The sequence below is a fragment of the Carya illinoinensis genome, chromosome 1, assembly GCF_018687715.1.
Source record: "Carya illinoinensis cultivar Pawnee chromosome 1, C.illinoinensisPawnee_v1, whole genome shotgun sequence".
Classification (NCBI taxonomy): Eukaryota; Viridiplantae; Streptophyta; class Magnoliopsida; order Fagales; family Juglandaceae; genus Carya; species Carya illinoinensis.
Genome location: NC_056752.1, coordinates 7688954 through 7709738, shown reverse-complemented (window position 1 = coordinate 7709738; position 20785 = coordinate 7688954). Strand labels below are relative to the sequence as shown.

The following is a 20785-nucleotide window of genomic DNA, read 5'->3' as shown; positions in this document are numbered from 1 at the left end:
AAATTCTACAATTGCCAACTTATATCAGGGGCCAAGGATCGCAGCCACAAATAATAATATATATATCTTCTCCACATCCCCCTATATTTATTATATTTGTGTTTCATCCTCATAGCCATTGCATTAAACAAACCCACACTATTAGCACAACTCTATCGCAATAAAGCCCCAAGAGCTCCTTAAAATACATGTTTGTAGTAGGATATTTTGTTTTAAATATCTGCATAGCTATATTATAAAATAACTTCAAAAATTGAACAAAATATTTGACATTGGCTCAATCAACTGTGTCTGGCATACCGAGTCCTCTTCTCCTCCCAACCGACTCTCACAAAGCATACCTCATGCTCCAATCCTTGACCTCCATTCATTCAAATGCTCTTTGATACTTTCCAGCCACATCCAATATTATGTATGTAGAGTTCCATCGAGTCATAATGTCTAGTTGCAACATACTGAAAAATGGAATCTCAAGTTGTTCAACTATTGCCTTAAGCTGGCGGAGCCGTTGGGGAGAAGCTCTCACATATCCTACAAGGTTTAGTAATAGAATCATCAACTTTCTTCAACCCCTAAAAAATTATGAGGTTTATAATATGAGTAGTACATTAAACATGGATAAACTGGTGCTTACGAATGATATCCTCATTTACCATCGTATTCCACCTAAACCAATTAATGCTAGTGTTATTAGCACTGGCGTTATCAACCGTGATACACAAAACTTTTCTGGTCCTCTGATTTTTTATACATTTATCCATCTCCTTGCCGATGGATGAACCCTTGTAATCAACAATTTCTTTGAAGTCGATAATCCACTTCTGCAATGTCCATTCATTATTAATAAAGTAGGCTGGACTAGTGACAACAAACATTTCCTTTATCGCTACCTTATCCTTGGCATGCCTTTTCAAATAATCGCGCATCATCGTATACCATGAAGGCATGTGAAATCGTGACTCTAAAGTATGCAAGAATTTGTGGAAGTCTGCCTTGTCAGCCATGGTAAATAGAATCTCATCAATGATGGTCATCTTCGCAAGAACATCCCTTAACATCTTCTCACTGTATTGAGGGATTGAAATGTTCTTAATTAGCGTGCCATCAGTGGCCATAGAGGTCTCCTAACTCAATTTCGTCTGATCAATTGCCACCAACTCTTTGTGTCTTATACCGCTTGAAGCCCATAAGATGCGTTATTAATACTGATGTGCCTTACTTATTCGAATAACAACCATATAGTTGTCCACAGTAGTTGCATCGAGCTTGTGGGTTCTCATGATCACCGAGAACTTTGGTAAAATGTTTCATGTCCACGACCTTTTTTCACTAGGTCGTGTTGGTCGATAGGCCTCAACATTAATCAACTTCTCCTCTTAATTAAGCATATCAACATCTTCTAAATTTATTGAAACTCGACTATTTGCACAGAAGGTAGTTGCTTTAGATGGGAGTCTACAGCCCGAAATACTTATCAGTGATGCCAACGGCTGTGCGTCATCCTCTTGAGGAGAATTGCAGCGAAATGGTATAGCATCCATAATTTGCTATGAAATTAATCTAAAAAAATTAGCAAATAACTATTATTTAATATGTTATGAAAATTATCTACATATTGAAAAAGAAATACATGTGTTTAGTTGTGTTTGTGGTTTTAAAAATAAATAAAATACAAAAACTGAATATCCACTCAAGCCACACTTGAGTGAAGGCTCGAGTAAATAATTTGTGTGACGTCGGCTCGAGCCACACTCGAGTGCTCGAGCGAACAATTTGTGTGATGTTCACTCGAGCCACAATCGAGTGAACATCAAGCAGACATGTCTGAAGGGCACTAGTCAATTTTTTCCAAACAAAATCCCACAAATCTCATAACTAAAAGCCTACAAATAGAAATCCCCCCATTCAAACAATAAATCAACAACGGAAACAACAAATTTCACAAACAACTTCAACAATTTTCAAACCCTAAATCATTCAATTAACAAACAATTAAAAATTCTTATAACAAAATATAAGATGTAAAGATTATAAAAAAGAACGTCAGATTTAGTTCCCTCTACAATGGCTCGTGGTAGTGCAGGCGATGAGGAGAGAAGATGTTGGAGAAGGAGAACTAGAAAGGAGAGAGAGTTCCTATGCAAGATTTTGTTTTGGGGTCCTACGTTTTGGACCCCTTTGTGAATAAAACGAAACGAAACAATGTCGTTTTAATTAGGCCATTTTTTTTAAAGTGTCAGTAGTTCGGTCGGCTCCAAACTCTAACTTTAAATCTAATTTTTGAAAATTCCAACTCCATCAGAGTTGGAGTGCCATTAGATCTCAGATAAAGTTGAAGTGGTAGAAGCTTTTGCTCACCCCTACTTCTAAGCTTCAGCAACTTCAACATTTATAAGAAAATTGTATTCAAATAAAGAGAAAGCATAGGATCTCCTACACTGATCCCAATGCTCACTTTTCTATTTTTATTGTCCACTGCTATATCCCAATTTGTCTTCATCACATTCAAATTAGGTTTAAACCACTTGGTATTATTTCTTGCAACTTCTTAGTTAGTTGGTAGATCCTAAGCATGCATGAATTCTTCTAGAGTCATAGTTGCATCTATCATAATTTTCTTTGGACAATCAAACTTATTTCTAAAAATAAGTGTTTCTGTAACGCCCCGATCGTACAGAGGTCGGAGAGTTACTTCCTATCAATTAAACTCATATTTCAACAATATAATTACAGACTCCAAATTCCCAATATCATATAGAAATTGTGATTCAAATTAATTTCCTCGATATAATTAATTTCTCAAAATGCTAAGTCATCAAAACATAATGAAATTTCTTAATAAATTTCGTCAATACACATATAAAAACTCTCTAAGCTTAAACTACCATTCTTAAATCATCTCACCCAATGCTTCAAAATCTGTTCCTCAGTTGAAAATATCCAAAATCATTTGAAAAATATTATGGAGATAAGGGGTGAGTTATCAACAACTCAGTAAGCAGAGCACATATACCAGTGTGTACAACATGAGCCTTTTCATAAAGTTTCATATGCAGGAAACATAAACGTTTCATTTTCATATGTAAATGTCAAAATATATTATCAAAAAAGAAAAACAGAACGATATTTCAATCTTTTTATATTTGGAATAAAACTATTGTTCATATTCAAAAACACTTTGGCATAATATAACTGATCATTCTCATCTTATCATATCATATCATATCGTATCGTATCATGCATATACCATGTTTAACCCCCGTGGTAGGGTTGTGTTATCCTCTGTGGCCAAACCAGACAATATCATATTGTGAAACTTTCCATCTTTCAATCTTAGAGCTCTGAGTGTGCACACATGAAAGAACACATAAAAGACCACTTTGTTTTCAAAGTGGTTGCGCTCATATCATATCATGTTGGTACCAAACATATCACGTGAACCTGTATCATCATTTCAGAACCATATTCAGAATAAGAATAATAACATATAAGTATGCCAAAGGTTTTTCATATTCATATCATATCAAAGCACGTGCGAAACACATTCATATCATTTTCAAATGATCAATAACAAATCCAAAACATTTCATATCACATGAACAAAAATCTCAAATATCATATTCGCTCTTGTCACATTTCAGAACATATCAAATATTGCTCATGTCTACACTTTTCATGTCAAAAAGCATTTTCTCTTTTATATAGATTTCATGAGTGAATGCAGAACATATAACTGATGTTGTTTTTTCGTTTTCTTTTCAAAACACAACATGTATATTTTTGCAAACCAACCTCATTTCATTTCTTTTTTTATGCAAATCTAGCATAGGAATTCCGCTTACCTGTACTTCTTAGCCTCTCTGAATTTCTTCACAATAGTGCCAAACGAACATCAATCACCACCTATAGAAAGTTCATGTAATTTGAATAAATCTCCAATTGAACAGATACCTCATATTTATACCTAAAATACCTATTTTAATACCTCAAAACCTAACATTCTCATAATTCCTAACATACCATCAATTCCAAATCCATCAATATCCACTTAATCGAATTCATACTGTAAAACATAATCGAATAACTATTATGTTTAACACAAAAAATCAATGAATACTGATATTTTAAATATTTCAAATACTAATAACATATTATAAAATTAGTAGAATACTTTGGCCATTTTAAATTCCAATAAAAATAAGTTGTGAAAACATTCTACCCTAAAAATAAGTTTACTATCTTATAATTAACATAATTATTCAACTTTAAAAGAAATCTAACAATACGCATATCATTTAAATATTCTTAACACAATCATTTATTTCATAAATATAATATTAAAAGTATAATTATATCAAAATCTATTAAAATAAACAACACCATTTCATTTATTAATCAGATTTAAAGCATTTTTAAAAAAAGAACTATATAGTTAACATTTACTCTTGAAATTCAAATAGTAGAAATCTATACTTAATACATAATTTAAATCTTTATATATTTTCGGTAAAACGAATAAGATTTCTGAACTATCATGGATTAAAACCCAATCCACTTAGAGATAATATTAAGTCCAAACCACTTAAATATTATAACAGTAAAACTAAAATATTACCATGCCCAAAATGATATATGGCCCAAGACCAAAAACTCACGAGTTGTATAACTGACAAATTTTACTCCAACGTGGGAGGTCAAAACTGGCTCAGTTTAAGGAAAATAAATAGTACACAATTTGCATAAAAACAACCATATTTCGGTTATCACTTTCAATAAAAAGGGTATAAGAATAAAATGAACTTCTCTTGAAAAAGATAGGTTAACAGAGATATAAAAGTGCACTACACTTTAGCAACAAAACACGAAGGACAACAACTAGTTTGTGCGGTGGCTGAAGCTTACCCAGAAGAAGAAAAAAAAATTGAAAACTAAAACCCATTGAAAGGGGAGCGACAGAGTTGGGTGGCACGGCAAAACAACGAGAAACCGAGAGGACGAGGTGGTGTGGCTACAGTTCCAGGTGGACACAAGGTGAGTGACGGCGGCCTTAACGTGCGTGGTGGTGGAGCTGAGAGAGAGAGAGAGAGAGAGAAAGACAAGGAGAGATGAAATAGAGAGAACATAGTGAGTGGAAGAGATATGGAGAAGAGGCTGTGTGCTTACCCAGAGGAAAAACAACGGGTAAAGTGCAGTGGTGGGCGGCACCTTTCATGCAAATGGAGACAACCTCAAGGTGATGACGACGAGGTTAGGCTTCCGACGTGCAAGGGGCTGAAAGAACAATAGGTGCTCTGTTTTCTTGCATAAAAATAAAGGTTGTTAGCTTGGCTTTGGGGTGCTAATGCTCGGTTAGTGGTGAGGCTAGAGGTGCAGGGGTAGCACGGTGGAGGATTATGGATTGTAGACTGGCATCTTCCGTCGTGTAGGAGAGAACTCGGCAAGTTGGTTTCCCTTTGGAGTTGTTGTGCCGCAAGATGGGGGCGGCGTTGTCGTTATGGTAGGGGACAAGGTGGTAGCAATTTTCTCAAGGGGCCGGGTAGTGGGGTGTACAAGTTTCCCACCATGGTGCATGGTTGTGATGTGAAGGGGTAGGGGGTGGCTGTGTGCATGGTTTGGTTTAGGGTGGTGAAGCAGGTTCTTTTAGATCATGAAGACTAACTTGTGGTTGCAGTGAATGGGAGAAACTCAGAGAGAGAGAGAACAGATCGAGAGCAAGAGAGATATGGATGGTTAAAATGATCTAAGTGATGGACAGGGAATGAAATAAAGGAGAGAACTCAAAAATGGAAAGGAAGTTGAAACTTCAAACTGCCAAGACGTGGAGATAAAGGAGATTGGGTGGAGGAATCTTCGGAAGTGCAAAAGCTGAATTTGAAAAACCGTTGGAAAGATAAAATGTGTGTGGAAAGATGAAACTCACCTCAAACGATGTCGTGGGGTTAGAGAAGGTTACTCAGTGTTGAGGTTGCGTGAAAGCAAGGGAAACAATGAGAAGGGAAAAGAAAAGAATCCAAAGGGTCAGGATGTTACAGTTTCTTAATTCTATCCCATATCTCCCTCAAAATAACAGCAACCAATTTTAGCTCTTCATTTTTTAATCTTTTGACGAACTTCTACCATAACTCTTGAAAATTAACTGTTGAACACACCCATTTGCTCACTTTACTGGTTCCTTCTAGCCAAACATCGCTTTCTGCAGGATATTCCCATAGAATGTAAAGAAGGACTAGCTCATTCTTTATGTTGACCACTTATATATATGAGAAGTCAATTTAAATACGTTATATTAGTTGATGTGATTAGGGATGGAAAAACCTCATACGAATAATTATGGAGAAAGCTTGTGTTCTAGTACTTATATTATGATAATTCTAAGGAGGTTTATCAGTGTAAATATGATGAAAGCCAATCAAAACAGTGCTTATAAGGAAGAGTATAACTTCACGCAAGTCGATCTGTTTTGCTCCATATAATAGAGTCAAATCAAAATGGGCCACGTAGGCCATAAACCACATTTGTTGTGGTATGCATTTTAGAGGAAAAAAAGCTTCCCCCGTTGGTCTGCGTCTGCACCCCCCTTTCTCTCTCATTTTCTTCCCCCCCCCCCCCCCCCCCCCCCCCCCCCCCCGGGGACAAAATGCCTCCTGCGTCCCGCCTTTTATTTCTCTGAAACATTTTTGAATAGCCCAGACCCCCGTAGACTCAGTTTCAGTCTAAACCTCGCCACAAGTATCCCCTTTACAAAAAAGTCAGAGTTGTTTGTATAAACTTCATCCCTTTCCTTTAAATGCAAATACCAGATGTATAAAAGAATCATGCTTTTGCTAAAAGTTGAATATTGGGATACGTTGAAATTAGTAATAATTTCTTTTTGATTTTAATTTTGGGTTGGAAATTAGTAGTTGGATCTCGTGTTGCCATTATTTATTTTTTGAATTTTGGGTCTTTCTATTTGTGTGTTGCTTGAAATCCATTCGTCGGCAGCAAATCACACCAATCAAAATGGCATGGGGTTTAAAAAATGAAACCACTAAATAAATTAAGTTAGTTCATAATGAGCCCCTGACCTAATATAGGATTTCAATAAAAAAAAAAACCTTAACATAAATTAGGATTTTGGATTGAAATACATCATACAAAGAATTAATTTAGGGGTTCAATCCAAACCCCTAATTTATTTTAGGGTTTCAATTCGAAAGGTTTGATACTCTAAAATCATCTAGGGGTTTAATCAGAAGATTGAAATCCTAATCAATCCCAATCAACATATAGAGTTACAAACACCAATCAATCCCATTATCCAAAAAACAATCCCATCTTCCAAATCCAATGAAAAATCTCATCATCCATAGTCAATTGCAAAAAAGAAAAGAAAAGAAATGAAATGAAAATGGAAACTTTTGGATTGATACTTACCGAGATGGAGAGAGAATGAGTTTTGGGCTTCAGTGATGGTGCAAACTACTGAGAGAGAGAGAGAGAGAGAGAGAGAGAGAGAGAGAGAGAGAGAGAGAGAGAGAGAGAGAGAGAGAGAGAGAGAGAGAGAGAGAGAGAGGCTAAGGTGGGAGTGATAGGATTTGAAACTGAGAGACTGAGAGAGCTGAGAGTGATGAGGAAATCAGGAATTGAGACAAGCATATAAATATATATGTATTAGCTAATAATATAAGCATACCACTTTTATAATTAAATATATAATATGTAATCTAATTACTTATGTCGATATAGTGAATACTTTATAGGTATATTTTATAATTTGTATAATAATTAGTTGATAAAATTCAATAATTTCATATACTTGTATGTGGGAAACATATATGAAATAGATATATGCGATCATATTAAGTGTATTTATTAATAATATATATAGGCATATAATATATTGTTATTTCGGATAAATATCAACTAGTTAGATATTAGGTATTTATAAATTTTTTAAAACTTTATAATTCAATAGAGGTTCTACTTGTTAGTTGTATAAATTCAATATTAGATCTTTTATTTTTATTTATTTATTTAATTTATTGATTATTAAATCTTATTCAAAAAATAAAAAAATAAATAATTTGAATTCGAGCTCAAGCTCAAGCTTGACTAACTTGAACTCATTTGTGGGACAAGCTCGACCTCGAGTTTGAGTTGAGAGTTTAATTTATTGAGTTGAGTTCGAATAAAGAATAAAAAAAAATTTCGAGCTCGGGCTTGAGTTCAAGCCCCAGCTCGACAAGCTAAAGATTGGCTTGATTACAACCCTAGTCTTATTAGAACACTCCATTACCCAAACCAGCCCAACTAGATATTGAGATGAGACGAGATAAGAATAAAAATTTGTAAATGGTAATAAAATAGTTTAAGAATAGTAGTGAATTTGTTTGAATTAAGATGTTTTGTGGGGTTTTGGAAAACAAGAGAAAAAAGTTGAATAAAAATACTATAAAGTTAAAATATTGTTAGAATATAATTTTTTTATATAGTTTTTTTTTTTTTGGATTTGAAAAATATGAATTATTTTTTGTGTCTTATTTGTAAGTTTGAAAAAGTTATAACGATTAAGTAATGATTAGAGTATTGGTATTGGATTGGCTATCCTAATCTTCAAAATTTGAAGAATATGTAACTTTTTATTTTTTAGCTAGTCACTTAACTCTTAAAATCTACATTAGATTAACCATCACATTCGCTATAATAATAAAATATTATTATTTTATAATTACTTTTTTATTTTATTTTTCTAATTTTCAATAACCTCCAATAATCATATTCCTTTTCATATTCATGATATAACAATCTATAATATAATAATCTTATATGTATATAGATGACAAAATCTCATATGTAAATAAAATTTCATATGTACAATCCATAATAATCCCATATCTATAATATAATAATCTCAAAATATAATAAAATAACATATGAGAAAATCACAGCCTGACAACATATAATAAAATAACACCTCAACATTTACATGTGACAACTTAATGCTGCCTAAAATAAAAACCCAACTTGTGTGCATCGACAACATCAGATTTGTGACAATATTCTAACTCCAACAATCGCTTGTGTGCATTTACATGCATAATATCAGCCCAACAACTAGGGGTGTCAAATCGTGTTAACGGGTCGTGTTCGTGTTGTGTCAAAGCATATATATTATACTATATAGGTAAACCCTAACCCAACCCGTTAAGCTTATTGTGTCAAAATCTCAAACCCTAACACGATCCATTAACATAACGTATCGTGTCGTGTCAACCTATTTTGACCTATTAGTGAATACTACTAAATAGGTTAACACGAAATAATATGACCCGTTTCAAACTGTTTATATAAATGGTTTGAATATGCCTGAAATTAACCTGTTTGACTTGATTAAATTTAACATAATTTTCTATAAATGTTAAAATCACAATATTTATAAAAATTATAAAACTAATTACAAGTCCAAAATTATAATCTAAACAATAAAAATATCAAAATTAAAATTCTAACAATTTTATTTTTGGGTAGAAAGGTATACTTGTAACTAACGTGTCATAACGGGTTGACCTATTATCAACCCGTTAAGCAACCGTGTCTTAACGAGTCAACTCGTTTTGACTCAAACCCGTTAAAACTAAATCCTAACCTGCTATTATCGTGTCGTGTTCGTGTTGAGTTAATAAGTCGTGTAACATATTGCCACTCCTACCAACAACCCTACAAAATAATAGCATCTCTAACATAAAATCTGTCCAACAGCCCTACATAACAGTCCAACATCCCAACAATCACTTGTGTGCATCTGCATGCATAATAACAGCCAAACAACCTTACAAAATAACAACATCTCTAACAAAAAGTCTATCCAACAGTCCTACGTATTAGTCAAACATCCCAACAATCACTTAAAAATAGATGACTGCATTTATTCTAAGATATAGAGTGATCACAATGACAAACATATAACAAAATAACATATGAGAATCCAACATTATCACAAGCATATAACAAAAAAATAGTCCTACATATGGCAATAGTTGTTGTTCAAAATAATATATTCCAAAAGAACATAGGCCAATATCTATACAATCCAACAATCCAAAATAACAAAAAGTGCCACAAAATAGCTAGCAATAGTTGCTGCTCAGCCACATGTATTTAACATCACATGTGGCTGCCCAGCTACTAAAACCAATTGTGTTTCTGTTAACAAAATAATATTAAGTAGATAAAAACAAGTTGAAACAAACATGGCTACACATCTTCAAAATCAAAAGATGGAGATGGAGGTGGAGATGTAGATGAAAATCGCTTCTGTAATTCCTTGAGAATCTCTTTTTGAATATTCAAGAAATACTCTTGCTGCATTCTATTCATCCCAACAAGATCTAATTTCATTAACTTCATATCGATCTTCCTTTTTAACATATCATTCTTTCTCTTTTTCTCCACCAGTAAATCGTGTGCCACATAATTATTCTTGCTAATCTCTTGCCTTCTCTCAAAAATGTATATGGCTCTATCATTTCTCATGCCATTTAAGGCCTTAGCAAATTCAGCATCATAAGTTTCTCCAGCCTTCCTCATTCTCTCACTTTCTTTCGCAACCTTCTTGCCTAGAGGTCTTTCAGAAATGACCTTTACGTTGTCATCTAAAGTGTCGTCTCCTAGTGGAGTCGATTCCGCAATAGCAGCACGTTTCCCATGTGATTTCCTCCTCGTCGACAATATGAAAATATGTTGCTACCATTTTGGTTGGTGTCTTAATAGACACCAACAATGTTCCATGTTGTATGTGGCCTTCTCAATTTCTCTATATATGATTTTGGCTCTTTTAATCTAAATATGCAAATGTAGTGAGAATGTGATATTAGAATTTTAGTAAAAAAATTCAGAACCAAATGTAGTTAGAAACACATACCTTGTCCTGCTATGTTGTACCACTTGGATGCAATGATTCTACTTGGGCCACATCAGTACAAAACTTATTTGTGCATTTTTGAATCACCGATCATCGATTGGTCAATGACTCCCAGAACGATTTGCCATGCTAGGTTTTTTATACTCATTGTAATAATCACTAATTCTCTCTCACATTTGTGAATATTTTTGATCTGTCCCTCGGATAGCATCCACGCTAATATTGAGCCAAGCCTACACGAGGAGATTTTCCTCCTCTATGGTGAAAGACACATCTCGTTGTGTTTCCTTACTAGGTGGACTTTTTTCACCTGCCAATTGTGTTGCTTAGAATTCAATATTATCATGGTTGCTAGTCATTAGGGTACTGGATATTCCTTGTTCACCACTTTGCAATAGAGTGGTAAAGAAGGGATCTTCATCAAATGTGGTGTCCATCCTTAATTCAAGTATAATTGTACAGAATCAAGACTAGACTCATAATTCCAATATGCTCAATACATAAAGTCTCATACTTAATTCTTGGAAGGTAACGTATAAGACAGTACATAGTTATAGAGAAGTGCTAAACATAGATAAAAGACAGAGAAATTCCCAAACCCCTAAGCAACAAAAGATGTATAGAAATTCTCTTTAAGAATGTTATAGGCCATATCAGAATGTTATATATCATGAATAAAAATCACAAATTAACACCTATTGAAAATCGTAGTCTTGTGCTCTTCCACAAAAATCACAAACTACTTTTCATAATAAGGGGCAGATCTGATTTCTTTTTTTCAAGCCCTTGTTCTCTTATAAGAAAAAAAATCTTGTTCTCTTTTATCCCAAGTTCAACTCGTTTTCAAATGGTTACATTGTGCTTGTATATCAAGGTTACCACATATGGGTTATGAATGTGAAGTTATTCTCATGCTATTTAAAACCCACTAAGATCTCTTAAAACAGATCTTGTCATGGGCCAAAAATGGTAGGCATTGTCTCAATGTCAACCTATGTGGTTGTATGTTTCTGCTGTAATTCCAACACGCTAGCTCAGATTACTCTGCTATAAGTCTTACATGTGTCCACTAATTTCATGACTTAGACACCTAAAAAGACAACTCAAATAATTGTCCTATATTTATCATAAAAAAGACAACTCAAATAATTGTCCTTTACTTATAAAAAAAAAAAAAAGAGGACAACCTAGATGGTTTAACCTAGGGTCAGACTACAGCAAACATATCACTTTGGGAAAAGCCCTACAACCACCAAGAAAGGTGGTTGTAGGGCTGCACGGAATTTTATAGCACCTAATGGCATCTCAAATAATGAAAAACTAGAGTAAGCTCCTACAAACAAAATTACTAAGGAACCACAATTGGCTAATTTTCTGATTAAATTTTGATCTTATCCCAATTAACAGATCAAAGAAAGGTTGCAAATGGATGCTCTGCTGTGGGTGGCATTAGGCCTGGATTAAGGAAACAAAGCTAGTAAGGTGGCTTTGTGCACACTATTGAATCTATTCAAGAAACTCATCCAATGTTTGACCCATACACAGCTGAGATTTTACGTGATTATGGAGCTGATGCAAAGTCAAGCATTCCATGCAACACATGCACTAGAAGTCTTTCTTCTATGTAACCATCTGAGTTGTTCCAGCTTTTGTAGTATATTCACCATAGAGACAACTCAAATAATTTTTTTTTTGAGATGCTAATGAAAAAGATCAGAATAATGCTAATCCTTGGGACTTGACTTCTGAGTAAGGTAGATCTTGATTCAATTAGAAACATTGTATAGAAGGAAGTATATTTTAAAACTGAAACTCAAACATCAATATGAAATACCTTGACAGCAGCTAAAAAACACACTAATTCTTTTATGTCCTAACAATTGATGTAAGGGATATAACAGCCTTACAACTACATTACATATGATTCTTCAAGGGATATAACAACCTTACAACTACATTACATATCATTCTTCACTGCCGATTTATAGTTGGGAAAAGAGAAAAAAATAGATGCACGTATTCTGCTATTGAATCAATATCATGAGGATGTTAAAAGCAATGGACTCACACAAATTCTTTTGGCAAAGGATTGGTCAGGGATTATCATGAGTGTATAATACCACTCGAAAATCTCTTGGTTAGGTATTGTGCAAAATTTGAAGATTTATACACTGTGGGTGTTGCCAATCTTAAAGGGTAAATTGTCACCAAACAAATCTAAAAAAATCAGAGTAAAAAAGGAATGGGTATCCATAATCCTTAAAACTAGAGTAAATCGGCACCAAACAAATCCAAAATGCATCAACAAAATCAAACCCAAATTCCCAAATCAAGAATATAATCAAAGCTAGGGTTTCAAAAATTACCGTGTTGTTAAAACTTTTCCCTTCTGAGAAGCTGTCGCGGTGCCGTGCTAGAGAGAAGAAAGTGAAAAGGGAATAAGGAGAGCTGTGGGAGAGAAGGAGGGAAGAAGAAGAGAAAGAATAGAAAAAAAAAACAACTAGAAGAAGAGAAAGAAGGAAGAGATGCGAGAGAGGGAAGAAGAAGAGAAAGAAGAAAAAAAACTAGAAGAAGAAGAGGAGAAAGGGTGAGACGCAGCAGAGAAAGAGTGAAGAAGCAGAGAAGTGATGAGATGCGGGATAGAAGAGAAATGAAGAAATGCGGGAGAGCGGCAATCGAAATTAATAAACAATGCAGATGAACTTGCTACAGAACTTTTTATCTTTGGAAAGAAAGATGGAGTTACTGTACCTCATAACTTATATGAAAAGTGCTTGACTAATCTGATGTAGGAGATTTCTAGAACACATCCTTCAAGTTTGAAGATGAAAAGTGCTTTGAATAAGCAAATGCAGATGCTCTTAGGTGAAAAAATTAAAAATTAAAAAGTTTTTGTATTTGTGATGTTTGAATATTGAGGTGAGATGAGATAAAACCATCTTGCTATCTAAATAGGGCCTAAAAATCTTTCAAGGGAAGAAATAATCCAGTATTTGAGCCTTGAGGTGCACTTGATCAATAAGTGGTCTCAGAGAATATATTCAATGACTACAGTCATGCGCTTCTTAAAGTTCGGACAACATAACATATTTTCCTTCCATCTATTATTGATATCTATACCAAGTGTTTTGGTGGCAGGTGATATCTACACTATATATATATATATATATATGAATATGTTTCTTTTGAAACTCAAGAAAAGCTTTAAATCTTCCGAGGCAGTTCATGGCATTCGTGCCTTGTACTTCACCCAATAGGCATGGCTTTTTATGCCTTTATAGATTTACTTTTGAACTTTATAGCTCTTACTTGTACTTGGTTCGGACTTCTTGCGAAAAACCGAATCTCCTTGATGGAAGCTTTTTCAGGTTGGTCTTGGACTTTTATAAAGACAGCAATGGCAATATATGTCCTGTATTTTTATATTGAAACCTTCATTCTGCAGAATCAATAATGTTGAACCTGATAATATAATATTGTTTGTCACTTAATTCCTTCTCATATATACACGAGATCGATCACTTGGGTCTCATGCTTATAAGTGCTTCAAATAAATCATTTCTTTACTCATTCTGTGGTGTAATGATTTTATTTATTTATTTATTTTATATATATATATAAAAACTTACGGCTCTTCCAGCTTGTTTCACATTCTTGTATGCAGATGTGGAACCACACCCAAACTCCAAAATTTTAGAAAATCCTAACAACTTAATTTGTTTACTTTATCATGATGAGAAGTTCCAGCAGAATACAGCTAAGGCTAAACACGACCTACATTGGAGTACTTTTGTTTGCAAGTCTACTTAGTTCTAAAAAGGTATCATGCATGGAAAGATGTTGAGCTTTTTCTTCACAAATCCAAAACCATAAGCATCACACCTGCAGTTTTCATCTAAGCCAATTGAAATTGGGTCATAGTGATTAGAAAAGAGAGAAAAAAGAAGAGAAAGAGGAGAGGGAGGGGGGGTGGGGGTTGATTGGGATGATCATTCTTCCCCATAATAAGTGTGGGGGAAGAATCATGTTTTTTCGTACGTCTTCTGACCAAAGATTACTTTCATCTATGTCATGATAGAGTACTACAGCTTGACTGGAAAGCTCTGAGCTCATGAGGGGTCTCTCAAAACACAATTGCCTCTAAATCAGGAAATACTTCTTTCACTCATCTCTTGTTTGACTGTGGAAAAGGACGCCAATATTGTAGTTTTTAGTCCTTTTCTCTATCAAGAGCTGACCCACACTGATGCATCGTCGGGCGATCGAGTTGTCTAGCCAGTGCATGAGTGAGTGCCTCATTCGTTTTCATAATTCTTCTCAATTCATCTAATTTAATGATTATAATTTTTTAAAATTTTTACATATATAAAATAAACAATTCAACTTTTTCAAATCTTAAAATAAAAATAATATTAAAAAAATATATTCTAACATTATTTCAACTCATCATATCTCATCTGTAAAAACAAATGAGCTAGTCAACTCATTTAACAGCATGATAAGGCTCCAATACGCTACCTAAATTAATTATTTCACAAAGTATCATATAGAGCTTACACATTAAGATGGTCTAGTTCTCACAGCCACAGGCAACAAATTTGCGCAGATTTTAGGCCATTAAATGATTCATATAATTCCTACAAAATCTTAAACGCTTAGATCTAACTTTAGTCCTACCCTAATTATCCAATTACATGAGGCAGAAAGCACTTTTGCCAATTACATACATAAAGAGGGTAGATTTATTCATGTAAATTGAGCCTCCACTTCGATCCTGCCCACCATCTCATGCACAGCAGCTGCAATCTCATTCACTGAGGTTAGCTGAGAATCATCTTCAACCTGTGTCAAATCAAGCTGATTTTTAGATTTTCAAAAAAATTAATATAATAAAGGAATTCAAGTTCAATAACTCTTCTGTTCTTTTTCATTTTTTATTTTTTAATTTTTTTCTGGTTTGATCAACTGACCTTGACGCTGAAAGAGGAGAGAACCATATTTTCAATGGTTGTGACATTAAGGTGAAGAACGACAAGGTGCATGGAGTGCAACTGGGACACCATTTTCAAGAGCTGTTTTGGATATTTTCTTGATAGAACTTTGATATTGGCATGGCGTTCAACCATTGTCACTTCAATGTCTGCAATGGCTGACCTCTTCTCGCCCATTAATGACTCACTCGATTCAGTGCAACAGGTCGAGTACTGAGGGAAGGTAAAGAAATCGGAGAAGAGAGAGGACAAATTAGTACTGCTTTCCGGCCGTTGCTTGATTCTCTTCTGGGCTTGCAGGGACTGGAGTAGCTGCTCAAGCTCCTTCACAAAATTAAGGGCTCCCCCGATGATTGATGCTTGGTCTCCCTGCTCAAATGATCATGTAGGGACTAATGATCAAAGACGAACGTTTTGATCTTAAGTTTTCTTTTTATTTTTCCGAATTAATACTTTTTTTCTCGATCTTTAAACAACAAAAACAACACGATTATTGATAAAAAAATAATAATAAAAAAAATTAAAAAAAAGGAGAAAAGCTAGAAGTTCAGATCATGCGCTAACCTAAATATTAGTTACTTGAATATTAGATGGAAGTAATTATATATACCCTTTGAACATGAGAAGCAGGCATCATAGACCTAAGCGCGGAGAGATAGTCGTTCATTTGCCTTCTCCTATTGCGTTCAACAGCAATGTGGGTCATTCTCTGATTCTCCAATTCTTCCTCGTTCTTGGCGCTTCTGGTGCGCCGTCTTTTTCTCCTGCCCATTGTCGCTGCCGGAGCAACTTTCACTGAATAAAGCTGTCTTTGGGCTAACATTAATCCATCCCTGGGGCGATTCTCCGGGTTGGAAGTACTGTTGGTGTCTCGCTGATCCTTCACACCTTGCACCACAGAATTATTAGAAGGTGATGAAGGTTCCTGCAGCAGGTTTTCATTGAAATACCCTTGCTCTAAATTATTGCAGGGTGTTTCAAAGCAGGCTTTCTCGTCTTGATCAAGACCAAAATAGTAGGAGCCCCAAGGTTGACCGCCTCCTAATAAAGAACTATCACTGCAGCCATAATTTAACGAGTCCTGTTTGAACACTACAGCCTCCAAAGCCATTAATTCTACAGTAGCTAGCACACAGATACAAGTGCTGATATCAAAAAGAAATAAACCGAGAGGGTTTTTCAAAACTCATGAACAGAAAGTGATCAGAGAGAATACGGATAATTAAGCTAGCTAGATAGAAGTGTTTTAACCCATTAAATCCCAAATAACAACAGATATCTGGGAGAAAAATAGAGAAACTTTTGGTCCTCTCTACTGTGAAGCTTGATCTCCTTCCACTTCTAAGACCTAAACCTAGTCTAATAATATATACACCAATTAAAGACCCAATTGCACCGGCCACATATATTTTACCCACCAAGTTGCATAGGGGGTTTGTGTGCGTGAGTGAGAGAAAGAGTGATTCGCCTTTGTTCCTATTATATAATCATAAGAAGACAATGAGTACTCTGTGTTGTGTCCAATTGTGAGCGTGTAAAGCACGCATTCGTGGTTAGAAAAAAGTTGGGTGAAGATGAATATATTGCATTTTATTTTCCATACGTGCACAAAAATTATGCAAACTCAAGTTTTGGGTACAAATTAAACAGCTTATGATCGATAACTAACTGTTAAAAATGTCACACAACCCTACGCGCTTGTGACTCGTGAATTCTAGTAATGATTCCTTCCTCGGTCAAAAACGCACGTTTACAAAGATCATCGTTATTCATTTGGTCATAATGACATAGGACTCTTCGGAAGACACAGGGTGTCTTTGTTTGTTTGTCTGTATGCTAGAGAGAGAGAGAGAGAGAGGGAGAGGGAATGTTTTTTTATCAAAATGGGGTTTAGCGCCCTTGAAAGTTAGCAAAGTGATAAAATAAAAAGGAAGATGTTTTGGGTTATGTTGAACGCAAATCAGAAAAGGGATGCTATATTTTCAGTCTGCCAACTGAAAGAGAGTGACTTGCATGATAGCAGAATCTGCCTCCCATTGTTGTGTGGTCACTCACATGGATTTCCCTGCTGATTTCTGCAGTCTCTCTCTCTCTCTCTCTCACTCTCTCTCTACGTATGTGTTATTGTCTTTGAAATTTGAAACGTGAATCTAGCTAGGAATAAATAAATGAGTAATTATACGTACAGTAGTCGTAGAATATACAAACGTCGCGTGTAATTATTTTGAAAAAGAGTAAGGTCTATGATTAAAAAGTTAATTTTTTTTAATGTGCGTTTTGTATTAATTCATTTTTTCAAAGAGATTGCGCTGGGCTTGCATAATCATAATTGTAAATATCATTTCTCTAAATAAATTAATAAATTAAAACAGTGAACATCATTTACTTTGGATGGGAGATCGATTGATAATCCTGACAATTTAAACGACACAGAAAATTAGTTAGTATCTTCCAACTTCCAATCCTAATTAGTTGATAATGCTATCAATTTTTTCAAATTAGTTTCAGACGTACAATAATATAAAAATTATATATATATATATAGTTTGCATAAATAGTATCCGGTGAAGAGACGACTCATGCATCCTGCTCTTTTTCCTGAAAAAGCAGCTGGAAGAAAAGAAATGAAGAACCGAATTTCCACTAGTCCAGCTTTCTGCATTCTAGCTAGCTACTTGAGTCCAACTTAAGGAAATATATACTATTAATATTATTGATTCAGAAGAACAATGAATATCAAAACTCCATGCATGCTTCCTATATTTTGTTTTAATTCTGGCCTCCCCGGCCATCTTTGTAACTACATTCATATATATATATATATATATGCGTGCCTGCCATGACCAATTAAATTCTCTGTTATTACCTCCCATGTACCGTAGACTTTTCTGTCTTTTTTTTTTTTTTTTTTTGGGGGGGGGGGGGGGGGGGGGGTTGGGGGTTGGTTAACACTGATTCTATTAGTTTGCCAGTGCATGCATATTGTCAGTACGTACGCACTTCATCCTAAAATCAAATTATTATATATGAACTGCATTTTACAATGTGAGATATATGTGTGTGTGTGTGTATTATAGATTCAGTTGTACGTTTTCAAATGGTTCTCCAATGGAAAATATTATGTGGAGAAATCAATTGTTATTGGGTATATGCCAGAGACGAATTTCGGGGATCTAGATGTTCTTCTTGTTCATAGGACAAGGAATAATCACATGATCATGATTTGAAGATGTGATTATTCCGATCGAGACAGTGAAAAAAATATAAAATAAACGTTTCCAAGTTGATGATCATCAGCATGTTGTGACAGCTAGCTGCATGCCGGCCATTATGTAGATGCTCACAACTGTTGAAGAAGGATACTATATATATATATATGGATCATCAGGATATTAACAAAAGTTACTTACAATACTGTGGTGCATGGTTCCAAGATTTTGTTTGCTAGGAAAATTATTAGGCTGTTTTTTATTGGATTATTCATTGAAAAAACCATAGACAGCGGCCCTTAGATTCTGGGTACGTACAGATATTCGATCGAATTAATGTCTTTTTTCTGGCTAGCTTTCCTTTTTTTTTTTATTTTGTAATTGATGGTACCTGATCATGCAACGATCTGAAAATCATTCTTGGACGAGTACAATCCATTCATTTTCATATTTTGCTACAGAAGAAAGCTGGCTAGCTATAATCATTATAAGAAAAAAAAAAGTATATATTTATAGCGAGTTGTTCACAAAAAAAAAAAAAACTCTTTACGATAAGAATGAACTTATTTTAATAAAAAATGATCATTTTCATATCAACTAACCGACCAGTACAAATAAATGTTTTTCTTCATGTAGTGAATATCCACTACCTGCACACACGAATGTACACATTAAAGATCCCATCATCTGAAATTTCTTAAAATTCTCGAAAATATAGAAATTAAGGCCAGCTCTGGTCCTTTAATATAGAATCCTTAATTCTTTCTTTCGATGGTTTTTTACTAATAAAAATTCTATTAATTACTTTAGTCGAAGCATATCATGTATATATGCATGTGATTCTTAAGCTAAAACGAGGGCAATTAATACTGCTTAATTTGAAGCAAAACTGAGACAATCACACAAGTGTGTGTATATATATATATTGCATCAATGTATACTCGAATTTTAAATATTATATATACATAATCAAAAGTATATAACCTGATCTTTGATTATATCATATAAGTAACTAGTAACCGATATATTGCCAAAAGTTTATCATGCCTTCAATGGAATTAATTATTACAAGATTACTGTACATGCATGCAGCTTAATTTCCTTTTCCTTCATTGAAAGTTATGTTAAATAAATAAATAAATTAAGAGAAGTGATATATAGCCGCAAATAGATATTATAAAAGCAAAGACAAAAGTTGACATAACTTCATATGATTATATGTACGTTAGATCTATTTTGCAATAAAAATAACTTTACAATTTAACATATCATATCAAATTACGTCAATTTGTAGATTTAATTTTGTAAAATCTCTTAATTGTGACTAAAACATTTCTTATAAATTAAATCATGTTCACTAGCTAATTAAAATTCATCATTGTTTTGATATGATATATATACCCCTAGTTGTTGGATTTTTTTTTTTATTTATTTTTAGAAGGACGTTGTGAGTGGGGCCGCGGGTTCGACGTGTTTTCCACCCTATAATAACCACAAAATAGTTTGAACTTTGAAACATTTAGAAGGTTAATTTTGAGATTTGATTGGGTTCAAGTTGATAAACCTAATAATTGGATAGATTTGACCTTTTAGCTCCCATAAATCCGAAACCAATGTAGGATAATTAATTACTAAATACTAGTCCTAGATATGTACGTATGCTTGCCTTTAAAATTCTTGAC

The 20785-nt window shown here is 34.2% G+C and overlaps 1 protein-coding gene across 1 annotated transcript; it reads right to left on the bottom strand.

The window, feature by feature from the left end:
• Nucleotides 1-15402: 15402 nt before the first annotated feature.
• On the bottom strand, nucleotides 15403-17354 carry LOC122301684 (transcription factor bHLH94-like). Its single transcript, XM_043113080.1, has 3 exons — nucleotides 16505-17354; nucleotides 15874-16263; nucleotides 15403-15745 (listed from the first exon to the last, which is right to left on the bottom strand). The coding sequence occupies exons 1-3, from the start codon at nucleotides 17003-17005 to the stop codon at nucleotides 15650-15652; spliced, it is 987 nt and encodes a 328-aa protein (XP_042969014.1). The 5' UTR covers nucleotides 17006-17354; the 3' UTR covers nucleotides 15403-15649.
• Between the last annotated feature and the right edge of the window lie 3431 nt (nucleotides 17355-20785).